At 38.0% G+C, this 20,295-nt stretch overlaps 1 protein-coding gene across 1 annotated transcript in view; it reads right to left on the reverse strand.

The window, feature by feature from the left end:
* Positions 1-298: 298 nt before the first annotated feature.
* SARM1 (sterile alpha and TIR motif containing 1) overlaps positions 299-20,295 on the reverse strand; it is a 321,533-nt gene continuing 301,536 nt past the window's right edge. The window contains exon 9 of the mRNA XM_044054392.1: positions 299-2,278. Within this exon, the coding sequence (XP_043910327.1) occupies positions 2,173-2,278 (106 nt within the window). The 3' untranslated portion in view covers positions 299-2,172. The remainder of the gene's footprint in view (positions 2,279-20,295) is intronic.

Raw genomic sequence — 20,295 nt, forward strand, 5'->3', positions numbered from 1 at the left:
AGATTAGCCACAGCACCCAACAGGAAGAAATGGGGTAGAATTAAAGTATAATTCCCTGGCTGATGGTAGGACAGCAATGACTCCCTCCACAGCACCCTTAGGATTTGTGTTGGCCCAAGCAACAAATTCAGTAACAGCCCAGGGGATGATTGGAGTGGCTGGTAGATCCATCATGGATGTGGATCACTGGGACAGCTGGATGGTTGACACCATGGGAGAAAAAAGAATGCAAGAACACAAAAAAAAATCGATGATAATCATAAAGCATAACAGTCAATAAAGATATGATTACACTGCAGTAGTTACATCATAAGTGCAATTATACTGCATTGAGTACACAACCATTGCAGGTCAATCACTACAGGAATGCAATTGTCAAAAAAAAAATAATTCAGACAAAACTCTCATAGCCCACAGATTACATAGAATAAAACAAAGATATTGGTCAATAATGAATTGCAGCACTTTCAGTGTTCCTAGAACAGCATAAATGTCCCATTAAGCATCACTCTCATGATCATAAGATGGTTATCTTAGAAGATTCCAGTCATGTTAGTTATGTAACTGCTGGCACTGTTCTAGCTGTTAAAATGGTATGTGTCAAGTTATATGGAGTGTCTGTTTTTAAAATAGCAGAGTTTTAGAATAAGTATCAGCTCTGCATAGCGTGAAATTTAAATGACATTTTACTGCTCTCCCATCTAGATTTCAGAATATATTAACAATCAGCTCTCATATTATTATATTTAAATTTTTTTGCTCCTCCCTCTCATTAGGTAAATTAAACAAAACCCTTCAATCACTAAAGAAGACATACACTGAAGCAAATGTCATCTCTCCCTTCAGAGAAAAGAGAAATGTACATTTACAAGAAGAATATACTGTCTTTTCTTTCAATTTATATTTTCAACAGTATAGAGTTTGCAAGTTTAAACCATCCATTACACGTAACACTCACAAGCAGCAGCACTGAAAACTATTGTTTACAAGGATTAAAATATCACTGTATGTTCATAATAAAACACACTGAAAAGGCAACAGAAGTTCTAGAACAGAAAATAATATAGTAACTTATTTGGAAAATGCCATGGAGTGGTGGTGGGGGTCATACCAAAGTTCATACACTGTCATGCAGGAAATGCCTTCTTTTGGTGCATCTTTAAACATGTTCTACAGCAAGTTCATTATGCACTACTCTAGAGTATTGCTTTTTATTTAAGGCAGGGTTTCTTCACATAAGGCAAAGGACGAGGAGCAGCATAGGATAAAGAGGCATTTTTTTAACATTTTTAGCATCACCATTTGGAGTAAAGACAACATAGAGGTCACAAGCCACAAATGCTCTTCTAGACATTTAAGAAGTCATATGGCATATCTTTTGTTTTGCACATGTATGGTCCAAGACAGAGTAAGCCATGTCTGGTACTAGTTACAAAACAGACCATTTACACATTTCTTCCTTGTCAGAGTGAAGATTGAAAACCGTAATCCAATGACATCTATCTTTGCATTCATCTGAAATTAGCTTGCATTTATAGCAACTATTATGCAGTTTTGCCTTCTGAAAACTCATTAGTTCAAGATTCTTTCCTCCTCTTCTTTTTCTGAAATGGTTCTTTTTCCTGTCAGCATCGGAGTATGCTAAAAATATTGCATGTTTAAAGATGCCAATATAATGTCTTACAGTCCACGAGTATCATATTTTTCATGGTGAAGTTCCTTGTTTGGTTTCCTGAGGGTAGCTGATTATTTTGCCATATATGCTTTAGTTCTAGAAGAATAGTTGCCAAATATTAATTGTTATCCTGTTTACCTATATACAAAAAGGAACATAAATTCCTTCAGTTGAACATCAGCCCAACTCCAACCTTGTGGGTTTCTGTGTAAACAGTCATTGTGAAGTGTGCCAACAGCAGAAGCTGTTAACATTGAACAAGGCATCTTTATATTGCATGTCCTGAGTAACTAACTTTGACTGTAATACTAGCAGATTATACATCTGTAGGAGTTACAGCACCCCGTGAGTCTGATGTTTGTTTGCATCTTTAAAATACTTATCTGTTGCATCTGCAAACATAGACAATATCATGAATACATGGGGAATATTACTGAAAAAAAATTTTCCTTTAAAGACAATTCTCTGCACTAGTTAGTACCATGATGTGGCAAAACTCAGTCTGCAGTGCCTTCTGCCAATGCTGACTGGTCTCTGGATGGGCGGCCCTTCAAGAAACGAATTATCTTCTCAATTGTCGCTTCTTGGTACTCATGAGACCACCTATATTTGGGAAAGAGAGCAGAAATTAGTATTGATGATACAACAAGCTGAGAGTTTTATGTCACTAATAGGGCATATAAGTCAAACTGCAACAGAGGTTGTTTATCATCTTGATTCACTATGCCTTACCAATGTAAACAGTCTGTGGTTCTAAATCTCTTGCCTGTAGTACAAAATTTTGTTTTTAGACAAACAGTGAAATGTAAGAGTGGCAAGTGATTTATGTCAAAAGCTAAACATTTGTCATTTGAAAAGGCAGTCTGAGCAAAAGGTAATGCCCAAAAGAGATTCAAACAATTTGTCAGAATAAGCATAACCTGTAAACAAAATGTGGATAAAACAGGGTAATAGAAATGGTGTCCATGGATGACCAAAGAGGTCCTTATGGATGTCAAAACAGGTCTCTATGGATGACCAATATGTATTTCAGCCAATGAGCAGTTCACAGAATCCTGTACGTTCAGTCTTTAAATCCACAACACTATCCACCTTCCAAAAAATTTATAAAGTAGATCAAAATGCTAACCTCTAATTGGTCAAGCTTTCTCTTGTGATGTTTTATAGAAGCTCAATCCCATCCCTCTAGCTGGGACTGCTTACAAACCCCAAGCCCTAGCAAAACGCATACAAGTCAGCCAGCATCCACAAAAGATCATGCTTTACTAACATGGTTTATGTCTTTACTCTCAGTAAAAAAATCTTCAGATGGGCCCTGCAATAAAAACTTGGCTAATAACAGCTATAAGAATTTTTGTTTCTGTGATTATCAGACTCTCCCTATACATACATATTAATTACTAAACATAATGACCACTCCCAGATTTGATTACAAATGATGTTCATCATTAGATCACTGTTGCAGTAGCCCAAGTTATATGGGGCATATCCTGCCAAGGATCGGAAAACTGGCCTGCTTCCAAAGCTTTAAGGCACTTTCCACATGTTCTCACTGTTGTACAGTTCAAGTTGAGCAGTACAAAATCAGTGGTTAGGGTGCCAAACTCAGAAATGTCTTGCTATCAAGCATTGCTCTCTGCTGTGGCTTAAAGGAATCAACTAGTGTTTATTCAAAGCTGGGCAGATAAGTACCCCATTAGGGAATACTTCACAATTGTAAATTTTTTGTAAGGAAAAGTTTAACTTGTTTTATCAAAATGTGTTGTTGGGAATAAAGACTAGTGGTTCATTGGCTGTCACTAAAAAATTTGCCTCATATTTTATTTTTTTTTTTAGTTAGGATGGTAGTATGATATGGTAAGGCTCCTCTAACCCCTTGTCAGACACATTTTTTCAGCAGAGACATGGACCTTTGTCCTGGCTCCTCATTTGTTCCCTCCCAAATCCACAAGAAGAGAAAAGTTGTATATGAAGCTTCAGTCTTGACCCTGAATTTCTCTTCTACTCAGCCAGAGCTGATTGGCTTCTCTGTGGCCCATACCTCAACTGTCCAGATTTTCACAGAATGTCCAGATTTTTGCCTCTTATTTTGGTCTGTTCTTCATAAAATGTGTGGTTTTCTGGAAAACCATTGTGTATTGAAGTCACTAAATAATACTAAATAATGACAGACAGTTTGAGTTTCAGACTTGATATATTTCAGAAAATGTATACTGATACTGAATCTGTTATTCTATCAACTTTCTAACTTTATAGCAGCAGTATTTCAAATCTGCCCTTATTTTTGGCCTTTGTCCCCCCCACTTTTGCTGGCTTTGCCCAGATATTTGGTGCTGTGAGGTTGAGAAGTATGTTGTGGTCTTATTAGGTTCCTAATACCATTCATCAGTTTTTCTCAGTCCTTCTTGTGTTGCTCCTCAGAAAGCCACTAAGGGCCAAGAGGCAGACACATCGTCTGTGGCTATTCAGCTGTCCTCTTCAGGTAAGGAACAGGAAACATAAAATCAGGCACTTTTCTAAATCCTGATTACCCTTCACACAGGGCAGACAAGGAGGATTGGCTGAGTTTTGCTAAATGTTTATTTAAAGCCTGTCAGTTTTTTAATTCTGAGTCTTTCCTTCATTTTAAAAGGAACCTATTTTCCTCTCTCTCTCTCAGATTCTGATTCTCAGTCAAAGTGGCAGGAATTAGACATAAGACTGTGATTCTCAAGCTCCTGCTCCATAGAATATGGAATGTGATTCTTAGAAAAGACTTTCTTCAGATTCCTCACATGAAGAGTTCTCCTTTTCTGATACTGTTGCCAGAATGAAGGAATTATTTCAGTGGGAACAAAAAGAAATAGAAGACTCCCAGAAAAGATATTATGATTTGTTGCAAATGGGTATTCCTCATCCAGAAGCTTTTCCTTCTGTTTTGCCAGCCTTAGAGGATGCTTTCCTTGCAAGTAGCAGTATGCCTGACATTCAGTCACCTGCCCCAAGAAGGTCTAATAAATTATATAGGTTCTTCAGACCCTCACATCTCTTTTTGAAACCCCAGATCATACTCTGTACTCATTTTTTTGACAAAAGCTTTCTCTACTGAGAATCTTATGGCAGCTAATCCTATTCTTTTTGACAAAGATGGGAAAGTCTCTGACAGGTTTGAGAAGAAAGTTTATACTTGCTTCCACTTTAGCATCCAGAATAGTGAATTGTCAAGCTCAAATATCTAATTTTCTGCTGGCTTCCTTTGGCAATATGAGCACATTAATTGCTTGCCTTCTTTCTTCAGAGATTAAGACATCTCAAAGTTCTTTAATATCCTCTGTGTTTCAGGTAACCAAACACTCTCAGAAATGTCCTGATGACACTGCTGATGCTGTTTCTAGAGCAACTGCCCCAAGTCAGTGATGAGGAGATTTACCTGCCTGTGTTCTCAGATTTTTAACAGAGGATATCAAAGTTGGGCTTCTGAATGCTCCTCTGTATACAGAGGCATTATTTGGTTTTTCCTCTGCTCACAGTCTTAAAAGATTTGATGAAAGGGGAAGTTAATTCATATGATTAACCACATTTTCAACACCCTCTACCAAAATATAAAAGAAATTTTCCTTCCAGTTCAGGATCCTTTCATGGGGAAATAGAATAAACATTCCAGCAAGGCACAGACAAATTATAATTGCAGAAAGCAGTGAGAGGGAGGGAGGTTTAAAAAAGAAGGGTGGATCTGCCAAATCCAAGGACAATCTAAAAAAGCAGACTATATGCCCCATCATGTTTTCCCCCTCCCCACCCTGGCATACTAACAAATCTGTCCTAAAGTCTAGGTCTTCGCTTCACTCTGTGGTACCAGATAACTTTAGACACTTGAGTTCTGAGAACCATTCAAGAAGGCTACAAGTTGTAGTGGGATTCCCCCACTCCCTTTCAAAGGATTCCGCTGAATCCATCACATCAAACATCACTGTTTTCTCCTATCCTAGGTCAAAGGACAGATTCTCCAGATCAAACAAGGAAAGTGGTTTGTTCAAGAATGTTACTGATGCCAAAGAAAGAAGAAACATGGCGATCTGTCATAGACTTTTCTTTTCTAAACATTCACTCCAAATCCCAAGTTTTAAATCACTGTCTTTAGTGCTGCAGAAGGGACAAACATAACTTACTTCTCTACAGCAGAATTTAACATTTCAGTTTTAACATCTTTACAAAGGTTTTGAGAATGAAGCCAAACTTATTTTCTCAATATTGACACAGAAGCACCAGCTTTGGAGGAAATATTAGTAGCATCTTAAGAACATGTTACCTCTCATTTAACCTCTCAGTTTTCTATTTACTCTGGATAGAAAAGATGTGTATCATCACATTCTGTTTCTCAAAAATTTCAGATGCTTTTTACACTTTTCTGTGTCTGGTTTGCATTTTCAAATTTCTGCTTTATCCTTTTGGTTGTCAAAAGCTATAAGTCTTTACAAAGTTTCTGGTTCTTGTAAATAACCCACTGCAGGATGCAGAGCATTCACATTTTTCCATATTTAGATGGCTGCCTTATTTTTACAGATTGTTTTACAAGTTGTCAAGATTCTCTGTCTTGGATACAAAATCCTTTTTCTCATTCTGGGATTTCAGGTGAATATAGAGAAATATTCTTTCATTCCATTTCACTGGAGGGTGTTTATTGAATGGTTTCTGAGTATATCCCTCATGATGACTTTTCTTCTTCAGAACAAAGCGTATCTTACAAGGAACAATTTCTGATATTTCCCAAGCAGACTCTGGCACCTGCTAGGAAATATCTCAGAATTCTAGGTTTCGTGGCCTTTACTATTCTTCCAATTCCCTTGGCCAGACTTCACATGAGGGAGATTCAACGGTTTGCCAATTTAGGTGAACATACAGGAAAATCCAATCTAATTGTAATTAAATCATAATATCTTTATTGAGATTTAAACATGTCTTTTTGCTCCCACTGAAAGAATCTGCATTTTCCAACAGTATTAGAAAAAGACCGCTCTTAAGGAGTAAAATATGAGGAAAGACTCTTTTCAGATTTAGATTCACCCTCTAGTGAGTGAACATGAGAAAGTCAGTCACAGTCTAAATCCTGTTCCCCAACTGAGAGTCAGAGTCTGATAGGGAAGAAATTATTTTACTCTTCTTCTAAGATGGAAGAAAATAATCACTCAAAGACTAAAATGCTCTCAGCAATCCTTTTGCCAAATGCAGTCGGTTACCTGCTTCATGAGAGGATTAGCAGCCTGCTCCCGGAACAGGAGCAGCATAATAGATGGACCCTACTTAGGGAAAAGTTCCTCAGTGAGGTATAGTGAAGAAGCTTCCCTTGTTACTTTCCATGAAGCCTGCAAGGGTTCTTCTCCCATCCCTAGCAAAGGCAACAGTACAGTTGCAGAGGATGTGCCTGATACCCAGTGCATGGTGGTATCTCAAGGAAGAGCACCAGAGGGACCAGGAGAAAAAGATGAGCAGTATGAGGAACTAATGACCACAGCAGTGTCATCTATCAGAGGCCGAGGCAAAGAGGAAGCTGGATTAAAGAATGAAGCCTCCCAGACAACTTTTGTTTTTCTTGCTGCTTGTGGAAGGATCAGTAGTCTTAGCCAGACACTGGTCAATGTTCTAGCCATGAAAAAGAATATCACAGGTGGCTAGCAGGGCCAGGAATTGTTGGTATCTTCTGACTAAAAATGTATTTACTGAGGTAAAATGTTTTAGAAGCAAGCACCAAATACACTTGCTCTGCCATCTCACTACAAGGTATTGAATAAACAATACATTTTTTGAAACAAAAAGTCTAAAAACGACCACAAAGTTAATGCATTCCCACAGTGTTTAGGACCAGCTTGCAGTCATGAATATTGACTCATAAGCAGTCAGCAGAGCTGAAAAGGGTCGTCATAATTTCTGTTCCAAAAAGCAAACTTTTTATGGCAAAAATTACCAAAGACCACTCTGACAATTAATGTATAAGCCTCATAGAAAAAAAACTTCTTAAATAAAAGTGTTATAGGAAAATACAGTTTCACATGGAATTTCCTGAGAGAAGTCCAACTGTAAAACGTAAGCTGAAGTACATTTTCTTATAACAAGCTATCAAAGGGGCAGAAATGTCCTAAAACATATTCAAAAGAACAAAAAATGAGGAACTTATCCACTCACTTTAGATGGTGTGCTAGCCAACCATTTATCACCCCAAGTATGTACTCTTCTGCGTCAAGAACATTCTGAATTGTTGGTGCCTTAGCCACTAGTTTCACTCTGCATCCCTTATACATACCAGTGGCTAGGGTGTGTGGAAGAAGAACTTAAGTTTTGGAAGCTGGCTGGCTGGCTGAGCAGGCTCTTGATAGCATGTTCCACATTGTCTGTGACTACTGCAGCAGTGATCTAATGATGTAAGTACAATTGTGCAAGTAATTCTTCTGTAACAGTAAATGATGTAATAGAGCTCTGTTGTGCTAGTCTAAGCTATTTCAGTCCTATCTCCTGTGACTGGCCAGTTTTCAAAGCTTTAGGATAACTTATATGCATTCTGAGGTGCAGGCCAAAACCAGTGGGCTATGGCTGACCAGTTTTACAGATGACTGTAAGCTGGACACTGTCATAAATTCTCCTAATGATGTGGACATCCTTTAAGAGGGTCTCACCCAAACAAATGACTGGTTCTAGAAACATGGCCTCAAACTGAATATCAAAAAATGTATCATCATCCTAATAACAATGTTCTAAGCACGCAGTCAGTTGTGAGGGATTTGGGCATCCAGGTTGATAGCAACCTGCCTTTTGACCACCATGTTGCTTCCATTGTATGGAAAACTTTCTGCATGACCAAGCTGATAAGTAAGGGTATCTCATCCAGGGATACGGCGGTCATAATGTCCTTATATTCTTCCCTTATAAGGCCCATTATTAAGTACAATGCCCCATTTGGCATGTACCTCTTAAAGCACATGCAGCAGTTAGAGAGACCACAGAGGTTCCTCACCAGGAGAATCCAGGGCCTCAAAAATCTACCATACACAGATAGGCTAAAAACCCTATCTCTCTACTCAGTTTCATACAGACTCCTTGGAGGTGACCTCTGTCTGACATACAAGGCAATCTCGGACCCTGCTTTGATGGGACTGCTGCATATCCGCAAGTCAAGCTCCATTCGAGTAACCTGCATGCGCGGCCTCAGTCTAGCCTGTGACATCAATAAGACTTGTTGGCAGGACAGATATGGTCTCAGAGACTCCCCCATCTGTGGAACAGACTCACTCTCTACATTAAGTAGAGTACCTCCGTACCCCTTTTTAAGCGCAACCGCGATAACTGGATGGGAAACAGAAAATACACCCCTGGGATTCCACCCATGTCCCTGCTGGGCAGGGGCACTGGGTTGCTGACTTGTCTAATCATGGGCTAAATTCTTGTGTAGGCTTATAAGGGCCTCAGGGTCAATAGCCTAGTAACTTCCTATGTATCTATGGTCCTATGATCTTAACTGTCAGGAGCTTAAGGGAAGCTACATATAAAGACACTTAGGATGCCAATTTCTTCAGAGTTTTTTGACTAGAAAAAGGGGAGGTAAGAGTCATGAAAGGATAATGCTAGGAAACAAACCTAACAGTAAACTAAATTAACAAAGGTGTACATCCATACCCTGGCAATGCAAAAGGGAAAACATCCAAAATAAGAGGGTAAGATGGAGGGGCAAACAGTGACCTATTAGAACATCTACTATTATGTTAAGTTTATTTACACAAAAGTACTATGTTCAACATTTAGATCACTATTGCAGAAGCCTAAGCTATTTGGTTAGATTACCAAAGTTAGAAACTAAGAGACTAAGAATCTAAGAATCTCTGAAAAATGATCCTAGCAAAGCCTACTTTGGTCCTAGAAAAACAATCCAGTTTGTAGTGCTGTGTACTTGAATGTACAAAGGACCATGTTCCTACCTCTAGAATACTTCTAGAGTCCACTCTTTTTCATGAAGACACCAAAGAAGCCAAAGTCCTTGTGGAATGAGTCCTAAGCATGCCTGAAATGGCTTATTTTGGAGTATACCAAAAGGCAATAGCATGAGACAACCATCTGGAAATAGTTTGTTTTCACGCTGTCCTCTAACATTCATAGAGAAAAACTGCTGATTAGTTTTAAATGAGGCTTGAGTTTGTTTAAGTAGTATCTGAACTGCTTGTGAACATCCAGAGTATGAAAAATCTTCTCCCTTATTCTATGGTCAAGAGAAAAAGACAGGGAGCTTTATAGCCTGGCTAAAGGTAAACTTGGAGACCAATTTAGGCATAAAGGAAGTGTTAATTCTCATGGAGATCCTGTCCTTGTGAAAAATTCGACAGAGGTGACTCACCACTAGCACCACTTTAGGCATAAAAGAAGGGTTAGTTTTCAAAGATACCCTGCCCATGTGAAAAAATGAGGTAGGGCTCACTTACTACAAGTGCTTATAACTCAGGCACTCTCATAGCAGAAGTCAAATCAGTGAGCAAAACAGTCTTCCATATTAAGAAACACAATTCAGCCTGTTGAACTGATTCAAATGAAAAAAAAAAACAGTAAGCTTTCCAAGCATATAGTTATGATGCCAAGGAGGAACCACCCACAGTGTAGTCACTGGTGGACTTTTTTAATTAGCTGGCCTGTGTTTGTACTATAAGAAAGATCCTCTGATATATGTACCCCCAGGAACTTTGTAGTTTGGACTCTCTCCACTTCTTCACCCTTGAGCTTAAGGAGCAGGTTCACAGCAAAGCAATTTCTGAAGTCAGTAATTTCTTTTGTTTTATTGACGTTCAGGTCCAAATTGTTACTACACCATTCAATCAGGGAGTTGACCTCATTCCTATACCCACTCTCGTCATCACCACTTATAAGTCCCACCACTGTGGTATATTCTGCAAATTTGATGATGTGGTTGTTGCTAGCTTTCACAGAGCAGTCATGGGTAAGGATTGTGAACAGTAGACTCAGCACACAGCCCTGGGGTACTCTGGTGTTGACTGTAATACTCCCTGAAGTGTTGTTACCAGTAGAGGTCCTTTGTACTCTTCCAGTCAGGAACTTGATGATCCAGTTTCACAGCCCTTTATTTATGCCAAGGTTGATTAGCTTTTCTATAAGTTGTATTGGAATTACTGTATTGAATGCCAAGCTGAAATCTATGAACAACAGCCTGACATAGTTGTTCTTCTCTTCAAGATGCTCCAATGTGAGGTGAACTGCCACCGAAATGGCATCAGCAGTTGATCTGTTTGCCCGGTAAGCAAATTGCAGTGGGTCAAGGGATTGGGGTAGTACTGTAGTCAAATGCCTTTTAACCAGCCTTTCGAAGCATTTCATTTCATTTGATGTAAGGGCCACTGGACTGTAATCATTTAGGCAGGTGAGGTTGGCTTTTTTGGGCAGAGGGATTATGATGGTAACTTTGAAGCATGCTGGTACTTTTTCCTGGACAAGTGAGGTATGGAAGATGTTCGTCAGGACTATGCTCAGTCCTTTCAATACATTCTCCAGAATATCAGGGCCAGCAGCCTTCCTGGGGTTCACTTTTCTCAGTTGGTTCCTTACATCCACAGCACTGAAGTTAAGTACTGCCTCCTATTCATCGCTGAGAAGCTTTACAGCCCCCAGGTTGTTTTTCTCTCAAACCTTCCATAAAATGTGTTTAGATTGTCCAGACATTCAGTGCTATCATCGCACTGAGTTGATTTGGTCTTGTAGTCAGTAAGCAGTTGAATACCATACCACAGGCTTCTTGAGTCTTTTGCGTCCTCAAAGCATCCTTGTATCCTCTTTCCATACTCCCTCTGGGCGTCCTTGATACACTTTTTTAGATTAGCCCTTGCTACACTTAGACCCTTCTTATCCTTTGCCCTGAAAGCAGTGTTTCTTGCCCTCAGCAACTTGTATACCTTGCTGTTCAGCCATGTTTTTTGGATGGCTCTTACTTTAATATTTTTGATGTTCGTTACATCCTCCACGCATTTGGATATATAAGCCAAAGCTGTTTCAGTATATTCATCTATGCTCACCAGATTGTTCACCATGGCTGCCTCCCTGAAGACAGCCCAGTTTGTGGTTTCAAAGAAGTCCCTGAGACTTTCCATGGCTCCTTCATGCTAGATCCTAATTTGTTTCACAGTGGACTTATCTCTGATCAAGAGAGGTTTGTAAGCTGGTATTAGTTTTATGGAGATGTGATCAGAGCCACCCAGGTTTGGTTGTTGTACAGCTCTGTGTGCCCCTTTTATGTTAGTGTAAGCCTTGTCCAGAGTATTTGCTCCCCTTGTGGGAAAATCCACAATTTGGTAGTAACTGGGTAGCACCTCCCTGAGATCTGCTTTGTTGAAGTCACCAGCTATCATAAATGCACAGTCAGAATTCTGGCATTGCAGCTCACATATAGTATTATGCAGTATACTCAGTGCTTCAGTGATGTTAGCACTTGATGGTACATATACAGCTGTTACATAGACACCTTTTAGTTCTCTGGGCACATAAAAAGGTCTGCATTTCAGTATCAGAAATTCCACATTTACAGAGGAATGGTCATTCACAATGTTACAGTTGCTGCACCAGCTATCATTCATAAAAATGCATACTCCACCTTCCTTAGCTTTTCCACACAGATGTTGAAACTCGGGGCAGTAATCTCATTATTGTGATGTTGTGGTTTGAGCCATGTTTCAGTTAACACAGCAATATCTGGTTTGTATAGAGCTAGTAGGGCATGAATGTCATGAATTTTGTTAAGTATACTTCTTACATTAATGTTTAAGAAGAGGTGAGCTGAGGTAGGTCTGTGGTGTAGGGGATTTAGCTGATTCAAGTTTGGGCTGATTGATGTTTTGGGTCCTGGGTTGGGATGTATATCACCACTGCAAGTGAGTTTATGGAGTAGGTGTAGATAGAGTTTGGTCAATTTGTAAATTATTTTAGTTTGTCTTTGAGAAGAGAGGGGGCAAGTTTTGATTTTCAGTTTAATGCATGAGTAAGAGAAGGGTAGGGATGCACTGTAGTAAGCAGGGAATCCAGCCAGAATGATGGCACAATTGAATACTTGATTTCCAGAAGTTTCTTTCTGCTGTAAGTTACTGTAACATCATTTAAATGACTGGAAAATGATTTTCTCATATTTTTTCCAGAAAAATAAGACAGATTAAGCAATCCTGTATCATGAGCTAACAAAGCCGCAACCTCCCTGGGTGCTGCCATTTTTTTTTTGCTTACTTTTTTATTTACTGAAGCTGAACACTTTATAAATACCCTTGGTGCATTGGAAAATTCCGGATGTTAAGACAGATACTTGATAATGTAAGCCAGATATAGAAAATCTTAAAAAAAAAAAAAAGCTTGCCAATGGAACTGTGACAATAAGCATCCTTTAAGTCTAGCCTTCCCATGAAAGTTAGTGGAGGGAGCAGAGATAAAAGGAAATAAACAGAAAGCATTTTTAAAGTTTGGAATATTGACAAAAAAGATTTACAAAGGAGAGATCCAGCAGAGGCCTTCAGGAGCCTTCCTTCTTTAGCACCAGAAAAATCCTTAATGAAAATGAAAGCATTTGCAAATCTGATAGGGGACCACTGCACCTATTACAGAATGGGGAGGAAAAAGGAGACTTGTTTCACAGGGCAAGGAGGAAGACCCTGGGAAGTGGGGGAAGAATTCCCTTTGCCATGTGTACTCCTGCTAAATTACATTTAAAACCTATTTGTCTGTCACAGTCTGGTACCATAATGGAAAATGAAGCCGCAGGGATATGGAGTGGTTGCCAAGGTGAAAAGAGTGGAGCCTGAACAGGAAAATAGTTATGCTGACTAGGAGGACTGTCATATGTTTTTTGAGTCCTTTCCTTTCTTTTTGGTCCATCCTTGACATTTCTTTTTAATGGCTCATTGCTGCTTAAATTGCTTATTGAAAAAGGAAGCTGAGTTGGAGGGGATTTGCTTTGCTTTAAAAAGGGAGGGTTGAAATATTTGACTCACCCCTTGAATCAAAGTTCTCGTTCATCATCCTTGAGCATCTCAGCTGCAGAAGGGCTAAAGAGAACTTCCTTGTCTAATGGAGAATTTAATATTTCAGTTTTAACATCTTTTGGAAATTTTGAGACTGAAGTCAAACCAATCGTATCATTACTGAACCAGAAGCAGCATCTCTGGTGGAAGACTCAACAGCATCATAAGAATACTTTAAAACATGAGAAGCAGACGTTAGTGAAGCATTCAAAGATTTTTTTCTTTTTTACCTCAGAAGGAGGAAGGTTAATAATTAACTTTTGCATGTTCTCAAAAGATAAAAGCAAATGTGTTAAGATATGAGCCTGACCATTTAAAATCCTGAAAGACAAAGTAGCAGAACAATAAATCATCTTCCCCAACTTGTCAAAAGCTTTCCCATCCTTGTCAGTGGGAATAGGATTAGCAACAGTTATCTGTTTAGCAAAAGCAGTTTTAGACATTTAAATTACTGCCAAATCTGCTTTCGGGTTGGAAAACAAATACTTATGAGTCTGAAGTACCCTGGGGACAGGTGTGACTATTAGGCAAACTATGTGCAGTAAAAAAAAAATGTTCTCTAAAGCAGACAAAACAGGAGGAACAGCAGAAGATTTAGGCAACTCCAACTATAACAGATCACAATAGGAATTTATTTCTGCTATCACTGAAAAACTTCTTTCTATTTAGATAAAAGTCTCAGAAAAAGATCTCTCTCAAGAGGAAAATCCGAAGCCATGCTTTCCTCGGAAACAGACTGTTCAGATTGAGAAGAAATTCCTGAAGTATAACCATCCCCCTGCAATGCCTGCTCTTCTGACTGAAAATCTTTTCTTGCATGAAAATAAATTAGGCAAAGAAATGCAGAAATTAGCTCTATAGCAAATCCAGACAAATCTTCCCTGTCCATGGAAACAGAAGCAGGAAGACAATATTTTCACTATGTTCACCTTTACTGGGAAACTCCCTAGAAGGTGACCGACTCGTAGATGGCAAACTCATCCCAGCTTCAGATTTCCTTTCTTGAGTGAGTAAAGAAACTTAACCTGCCCCACTCCATCCCCGGACTGACAACAGTTGTTCTTCCTTGCCCAACAAGAGTAACTCTACAGCTGTAGAAGACGTGGCTATCCCCTTGTCCTTGGTGGCTGTAGGTGCAACTCCAGAGTACGAGGAAAAAATTAGAAGTCTAAGGATCCAAGAGGGGCCAAAGTAGAGTCATCCACCAGTGGCTGAGGTGCAACAGGAGCAGGATTGATATAAAAAGACTCCTTACAACTTTTCTTTCATCTAGCAGAGGGGAAGGTAAAACCATGGAGAATGGTAGCTGCACCATAGGTTGCCAAGAATGAGACCTCGAAGACAGAGAAGCCTAGATGAGTCAGTAAAGGGTAAATTGCAGAACAAATGGTACTGAGGATAATAAACCACTGATATCCCCCCATAAGCACAATATCCTACCTCAAATATATAAACGTATATATTTTCCTTAGAAGTAAAAAACAAAACAAAAAAAATATATATATATATATATATATATATATATATATATATATATATATATATATATATATTTTTTTTTTTTAACACAAAATGTTTACATAACCATTTGTACAGAAACCCTCTCTAAGTAAAACAATGACAATACCATTTTAATCAGATGAACACAAGGGCTTCTCAGAAAATGTTAGTGGAAAGCTTTCTCCAACGGGAACTTATCTTCTAAGTCTTGAATGAACACTAGCTGAATCGACAGTTCCTCTGGGTTGGCAGCAAAAAGGCTCTGAAGAAATTGTTACTCTGCCTTTATATGGAGATTCCCATGCCCTCCTGATTGTTACATTCCATGAAAGATGACTTAAAGTTTTGAAAGCTGGATAGTCACAGGGGTATGACCCAAATAGCTTAGGCTACTGTAGCAGTGATCTAAATGTTGAACGTCAACATCTATGCTATTACCTCACTCCTTGCCAGAGACAGTGGCCTTTAGAACAGTCTTGCAGCCAACATTGTAAATGTCAGAATTCAGTAAGGCACAGTCTGAGTTTAAAAGTAAACAATACTTGAGTAACAGTTTTTGCTTTCTGTGTGGAGAAAGCATGAGATATGCATCCTCATGGAGGCCAGGTTCAAGACCAATAAGAATATAAATGTTGGGTTTCAATACCTGCCACACATTTGGTCCCATTACTTTAGATGAATACACTAAAAGTGGTGGTGTTTCCATTTTTTTTAAATCATCTCTAGACTCATTACAAAAGCTAATGACATGAAACTCTTCCATGTCCAACTTGCTATTAGCAAAACCCCATATCATACCCCTCTATGTCCCCCTCAGTCCTTACATCCTATCTATACTCTAACTACCCTTCCATTAAATGGTATATTTACACATCCTCAAACATGTATGCCCAGAAATTTCTGGACTTCATCAATACAAACTATCTGGACCAATAACAAAGACAACAGGAACAAGTTCCACCAGGATTTATTGTAAGCAATAAATCTCTTTCTCTGACGTCTCGGCCAAAGCCTTCAAGGAGAATGAAACACTTACATAAAAAAGCAACTTATATACACAGCATAATAAAATAATTACACAATCAATCAATTAACATAACAATTTAACAAGCTAATACTCTCCAGTTGAGCTCTTCATTTAATAGTTTTAAACTTTAAAATATATACAGCTTCCTTCTGCACTAACCTAGTTTTAACATCAGTGTCATTAAACATAGAGACACAAACTTGTTCTAAAATAGTTCCTTTCAAACCCTCATTACATTTATTATGTGCTTCTAGAAAATGTACTGCAACTGGGCTGTCTTCTTTACCATTTTTAATGTCCCTTAAATGCTCCAAAAATCTAATTTTAAAGGCCCTCTTTGTTTCACCAATGTAAAACTTGTTGCAGGGGCATTGTAGAGCATAAATGACACTCACAGAATTACAATTAAATATACCCCGACTATCAAATTTAACATTATTAATACAATTAAAATTAGATACAATATGCTTGCAGACCTTACATTTCCCACAGGGAAAAGTCCCAACTTTAACAGGTTCCATATACATTCTTAACAAAGGCATCATAATCCTAGATCTTACAAGGAAATCTTTTATATTCTTACCCTTACATCAAGCCATTGTTGAACATTTCTAAGGGAACTAAAATAGAACCAAAATTGGCTAACAATATCTAGAAACTGTTTGGTAAAGCAACCGTAAGTGGTGACAAAATAAATATTTTCTTTAGTTAAACCTGAATTATCTAGTTGTGTCCTACTATACTTCTTCTGATAAGTAGAAATTTCATATCTAGGTTTAACCCCTGTGCACAATCTTGTAAAACTTTTTTCCAAAATATTTTTACCATAACCTCGAGTGGAAAAGGATTCCACCAAGAGGCACATTTCTTTATGAAATATATCAGATCTATTACATAGCCTAGAAATACGTAGCATTTCCCCATAGGGTAAAGCCTCAATTACATGTAAGGGATGCCCACTGTTTCCATGTAGATACTGACATGTCCCTTCAAATTTTTTATTAGGTATGGTTACAATATTTTCCCCATCTGAAATATCCAAAACTACATCCAAAAAGGGAATAATATGACCAATATTAAGGCCATCAAATTGAATTTTAAATTTATTAACATTAATTTCATTAAAAAATTCAGTAATTACATCTCTGTCACTCTCCACCAAAAATATTAAATCATCAACGTATCTAAAGTAAAAAATAACATGTTCTTGAAAAAATCTATGTTTATAGATTACATTTGCTTCAAAAAAACCCATAAAAAGGTTTGCATACATGCAAATGAAGCCCCCATTGCTGTACCTTGTAACTGATGATATAAAACATTGTTAAACTCAAAAAAATTATGTGTCAAACAAAAATTAACTATTTCCATTATATACTCTGAAGCAGGAGAAGTTCCTAGGAAAAACCTAAGAGCTTCCAAACCAAACTCGTGTCTGATGCTTGTATACAAACTTTTTACATCAATACTGACCCATACCATATCTCGATTTATTTTAACATTTTTTACTTTATTCAAAAAATCAAAAACATCACTTATATAAGAGGGCAATTTAATAACATAAGGGGACAAAAAATGATGTAAAAAAACACCTAAATTATGAAGGAAATAATCTGATCCTGAAACTATAGGTCTCCCGGGGGGTCTGTGCAAATTCTTGTGAATTTTAGGCAGGCAGTAAAATAAAGCCATTTTAGAGCCTTTTCTCTGAAACTTTTTTTTAACATCTGACTGACAAAAATAGCCTAATTTTAGTCCCTTATTAATCAACTCTTTATAATCATTAATAGCTGTAAAGAAAACTTCAGATTCCACAGCCTTATATGTGTTAGTGTCACAAAGATGTTTCATACACATATCCAAATAGTCATGAAAACTCATAACCACCAGTTTGTTGCCCTTATCAGAGGGTTTGAAAACAATTTCATACTTCTTACTTAAATTTAATAATGCTTTCCATTCTTGTTTAGACATATTATAAACTATGTTAGACCTATTACTCATAAAATCTTTAAATTCTAACTCAGAAAAATAGTTTACCAGGCTAACAAATTGACATACTTCACCATTAAGAGTTTCAAGCATAAAGGTACTATGAGAAGGAACATTAGATGTATCAAACATAAAATATGCATTGTTTTCATTTTCTGAAGCACATGAATAAAAACTATCTATAGAGCTTTCTAAACTCTCATTTTCCATTTCTGATACAGAAAAAATATTTTTACTAAAAAAATACTTTAAGTGCAGTTTCCTAGAAAAAGAGAATATATCACTTTTTATATCGTAACCACAGTAGGGACAAATTTAAGTCCCTTATTTAACACACACATTTCTGTGTCACTAAAAATATAACTGGATAAATTAACTACATAATTTGTAGCATTCAACCTTGCATTACTATGATGAAAAGAACAAGAGTTACCGCCTTCCCCGTTTGAACCCCCTTTGTCCAAAACGCTGCCCACCTGGGTTTGCAGACTGCTCCCAGGTACGTTTTTGTCCCCGAGCTGGAGGAATCGAGGAAGAAGAGGAGTTTGGCAGAATCTGTCCCTTTGCTCCGCTGCTGGAAGTACAGGAAAATCGCCATCATTCCAATCTTCTTCGTGTGAGGTGCAGCCTCCTTCGAATTGAACGCTTGATTTCATCTGGGTAAAACCTAACCTGTTTTAGAGCGTTCAGTCCTAGATAGGAATGCTCTATTAAATTCATAGTCACGAATGTCCCGCAAAAGTTTACCTTTCTTTCTGTTTACCAGAGTCGTTTCATACTCTTTTAGTTTACCGTTAGTTTGCTTAAGAAAATCATCAAATACAGACAGAGGAACCACATTTGTCAAATCAGTACAAAGTTTTTTAATATCAGAACACAATTCTTTATGTTTGATCTGGTCACGTTCTATCAATATCTGGAGCCATTCACTCACACATTTGTGGGCAGCATGTACCCACCTTTTGTGGAAAGAAATATCTGTTTCCACACTCAAATTAAATGGACTAGAGGGATCCTTGAAAACTCTCAAACCCCTGGGTGTGGTATCAGTCTCCACATATTTCTGTAGCCCACAGATGTTATAATGCACCGAAGTTTCTTTCCACATCAATTTTTCCAGTTCATCAAAAAGTGTTTTATGTTCTGTATTAACTGCTAATGAAATCTTTCTGCCCACACCGGAAAAAGGATTAGTGGGTCTCGAACGTCTGTCTTCTTCCCATTTTTCCCATATACTGGTGCCCTCATTTACAACTCTTTGTGGAGCATGTCTCTCACCTCTATCCATTTGGTTAGAAGCAGATGAAGAATTCACCAAAAAATTGTCCAGGGACATTTGACTTCCCTCCATGTTATCTCTGAAAATCCGAGGTAGATGGAACTGTGGATCAGTAGGCATAAAGCTGGAACAACAGGAATCAAATAAACAGCAACAAAGACAACAGGAACAAGTTCCACCAGGATTTATTGTAAGCAAGAAATCTCTTTCTCTGACGTCTCGGCCAAAGCCTTCAAGGAGAATGAAACACTTACATAAAAAAGCAACTTATATACACAGCATAATAAAATAATTACACAATCAATCAATTAACATAACAATTTAACAAGCTAATACTCTCCAGTTGAGCTCTTCATTTAGCCCAAAAGGACGCATAGTTTTAAACTTTAAAATATATACAGCTTCCTTCTGCACTAACCTAGTTTTAACATCAGTGTCATTAAACATAGAGACACAAACTTGTTCTAAAATAGTTCCTTTCAAACCCTCATTACATTTATTATGTGCTTCTAGAAAATGTACTGCAACTGGGCTGTCTTCTTTACCATTTTTAATGTCCCTTAAATGCTCCAAAAATCTAATTTTAAAGGCCCTCTTTGTTTCACCAATGTAAAACTTGTTGCAGGGGCAATGTATCTGGACCAATAAGCCTGTATATTAACCAGGGATAATAACATCCTGAACTTGATCCTTACCAATATGGGCCAGCTTTGCTCCCCACCAATTGTCACTTCCTCCCAGGTCAATTCAGAACATAAATCAGTCACATTCACAAGACTGAAGCTGGAAGCACACTCCA

The sequence above is a fragment of the Protopterus annectens genome, chromosome 13.part0 (genome assembly GCF_019279795.1).
Source record: "Protopterus annectens isolate FY-2018-M chromosome 13.part0, PAN1.0, whole genome shotgun sequence".
NCBI classification, from domain to species: Eukaryota; Metazoa; Chordata; order Ceratodontiformes; family Protopteridae; genus Protopterus; species Protopterus annectens.